This window comes from Myotis brandtii, unplaced genomic scaffold (assembly GCF_000412655.1).
Source record: "Myotis brandtii unplaced genomic scaffold, ASM41265v1 scaffold68, whole genome shotgun sequence".
Lineage (NCBI taxonomy): Eukaryota > Metazoa > Chordata > Mammalia > Chiroptera > Vespertilionidae > Myotis > Myotis brandtii.
The window spans coordinates 3,766,714-3,769,890 of record NW_005370657.1 but is presented as its reverse complement, the minus strand read 5'-3'; the positions used below and the strand labels follow the sequence as shown (position 1 = coordinate 3,769,890).

The window sequence follows — 3,177 nt, the reverse complement described above, 5'->3', positions numbered from 1 at the left end:
GGCATCACCCGGGTCCAGGCTGCGCAGCCCAGGAAGGGGGATGCCCACATGCCAGCTGGAGGTCTGGGCACCCAGCTCTGGTGGCCATGGAGGAGCCCCCTCTCGCTTCCCAGACTCCGGGCAAATCTTCCCCCTCATCTTGCCCAGATTTCTCCACAGTGGCCCTCCCGCCCGCAGGGCGCGGCCCCTTCCCAGGCTGCGTGGGAAGCACCTTGCTAACTGCAGGCTTGGTCCTGTGATGCCAGCTGACGATCCTTCCCGAGGGAAGGGTCAAGGCACCGGCCCGGCATTCAAGGCCTTGCACACGGCTCACGCGGCTGCCTCTCTCCTGCCCTCCATGAGCTCCCGCAGGCCCAGGTCCGTGGCCGCCTCCTCCCGTAGCCCCAACCTCGCTAGGGTTTCCGGCCTGCCGGCCCGGTGCTCTCCCCCAGCCACCTCAGCCCCAAAGGCCAGGCCCTGTGCCAGACACACGGCGTGCGGTGAAGATGGAGACCGACTCGCTCATTCATTCACTCCATCCATTAACGGGTTCATTTGCTCATTAACTTACTAATGATGGTCATGAAGAAGGCAAGACTGGCGCACATTCCGAGGGAGTTCTCTCATTCAATCCTCGTAGCAAGTTAAGGATTATTAGGGTGGGGCAAGAGAGGCTCAGAGAGGGGAGTGACTTCCTCAAGGGCACACAGCCCGAGAGAGTCCAGATTTAGAATCCAGGTGTCCATACCTAGTCCCCATTGCTAATCACCACCCCATCCTGCCTGGCAATGAGTGCACACATAGCGCGCGTGCACACACACACACACACACACACACACACACACACCCCTCCTCCACCCCACCCCTCCAGCCTGGTCCCATAGGCACTGTGGACTCGCGGGCTCTCAGGCCTCAGCTGCCTCCTCCGGAAAACAGGATGAAGGTTAGCATGAAGGGGCTGGCACTCCGGGCTCTGAGCGTGGCACCTCGCCTGGCCCGGGAAGAGGGCTGGGCTCAGCTGTGCTGGCCTCTGGGCTGATCTCTTGCTGGAGACTAGAGCTCTGCTGGACCCGGCAGCCCCAGCGCCTGGGCTTTGGTGGGAAGGGGGCCGGGTCCACAGGGCGTGGGCCTCAGGCCCCGGCAGCCTGAAAGCCAAGACATGGTCCCTGTCCTGCAGGGCGTGTCCACGGACAGATGGAGGGACGCGGGTGGGTGGCCGGCAGCACCCCCTCCACCCAACCCTCCCCAGGACCTCCTGGTGGCCTCCTGATGGTGGTCAGGTTGCCTCACACACCACCCAGACGGCCACAGAGCCCACACGCCCATGCTACGGCCCCCAGCACCCAAGCACCACCCAGCAGTCCAAAGCCCTCCCCTCCCTCCCCCGTCACTCCCCAGTCACACTCAGCCTCCACAATGTGACCCACAAGAACACAAGCCTGCGGAAGCCCACAGTCTGCACTTATGTGAAAACGAAGACACAAACACAAAGGCGCACACACACCAAGCTCCTGGAGTCTCCACATCCCCAACCACAGCCGTCCGTGGCTTCGGCCTGAGCCAGTCCCCGAGCCCGGCAGCTCTCAGCAAGGTTCGGAGGAGGGTACCACTGGGGGCAGAGGAAGGGGGGGGCTTCCCCCTGCTGGAGCCAGCCTGGCCTGCGCCCCTGCGGCTCCTCCGAGGGCCTCAGGTCACCCCCCTAGCCGGCTGCTCAAGATTCAAACCCCAGCCCCACCGTGGCTGTCCCCTACCAAACCCTGCAGCCTTGCAGATGAGCCCTCGGCTACCAGCCTGCTGAGTGAGAAGACCCAGCCCAGCACCCAGCCCGCCGGCCATGGACTGAGCACAGCCAACGCTCCACAATGCCCCCCCCCAGCCAGCCCACTTCTTCCCCAAAGCCCCCACTCTTGGGTAGACACACCCTTGCCAGGCTGTGCCTATGAAGCCACCTGCCACAAAGACTAAGTCTCAAATCCTGCCTCCTCCCCGGGTGAGGAGGCATTCATGGCCCGTTCCAACCTTCCATCCCACCGACGCCTCTGAGAAAGATTTATCCCCCCAGCCAACTCCTACACATCCTCTGAGACCCTGCTCCGATGTCCCTCTTCCAGGAAGCCTACCAGGCAGAGTCCTTGTCCCCACCCTGGGTCCCCCGTGTCTCTGTCCAGTCCTGATGACTGGCTGGAGGCCTTGCCTGGACGGGGAGCCACCTGAGAGTAAGGAAAACCTCTATGTTTGCAGCATCGCTGGGCACAGGGAGGACCGTGGCTAGAGATGGCTTCTGGGAGAGGGAGGACGGAAGGAGGACACCCTGCTGAGAGCCGAGAGGACGGTGGAGACTGGAGCAGCACAGGCTGGGCGGGTAGGGAAGGCAACGGAGGCAACCCCAGAGCCTTGGGGCGCGGGGCACGCGGGTGGCTGGGCTCACCCTCTCCCGCTTCCCTGCATTTTCCCCTCCTTAGCGTTTACCGCAATCTTTCAGGCTATCATTTCACTAAGCATCCACCAATTTATATATTTGAGCTGACATCTCCTGCTCATTGCCTCTCCCCCCAAGAGAAGGTCAGCTCCTTGCAAATAGGGATTTGGGTCTTTTTTGTTCATTGCGTATCCTTGCTGCTTGCACAGGGCAGTTGCTCAGCAAAAGTTTGTAGAATGAATGAATGGATGAATGGGCAAAGGTGTTTGGGCCCCAAAGAGCTCAGAGTCAGAATTTGGAGGCCCCCTCCCCCCTCAAGAACAGGAAACTGGGAAAAACAGGGACCCCAGGAGGAGACCAGGGAACAGAAGCTCCAGGAACCGCACGGTGTTCCCTGGAGGTGGCAGGGGCACTTGTCTCCGCCTTTCAGCTGGGAATTCACCGAATTCTCAGAAGGGGTCCGCATTTCATAAAGGGCCAGTCCTAGACATCATCTTGGCTCTACTTTCAAAGAGAGAAACTGAGGCCCGAGAGACAGCAACCCCCACTGTAAGAGCAGGTCCCCTCATGGAGGGAGGGTCTTTGCCCCACTGAGCCCCCAGCACATAGCCCCCTCAGAGCCACCCCCTGAACCCAGCCACCTCCCCATCCCCCTGTCACTCACCGAGGCTGAAGAGGATGAGGAACTTGAGGCAGACGAACTCCTGGCGGTCCAGCTGCAGCGCGTGCAGCTGCAGGACGAGCTCCTGCGCCCGCAGCACCAGGCTGTGCAGCAGGGA

At 61.6% G+C, this 3,177-nt stretch overlaps 1 protein-coding gene across 1 annotated transcript in view; it reads right to left on the bottom strand.

The window, feature by feature from the left end:
• Positions 1-3,177, bottom strand: part of NR5A1 (nuclear receptor subfamily 5, group A, member 1) — a 19,155-nt gene that overhangs the window by 4,069 nt on the left and 11,909 nt on the right. Inside the window, exon 4 of the mRNA XM_014529307.1 lies at positions 3,063-3,163. Coding sequence (XP_014384793.1) covers positions 3,063-3,163 — 101 coding nt within the window. The remainder of the gene's footprint in view (positions 1-3,062; positions 3,164-3,177) is intronic.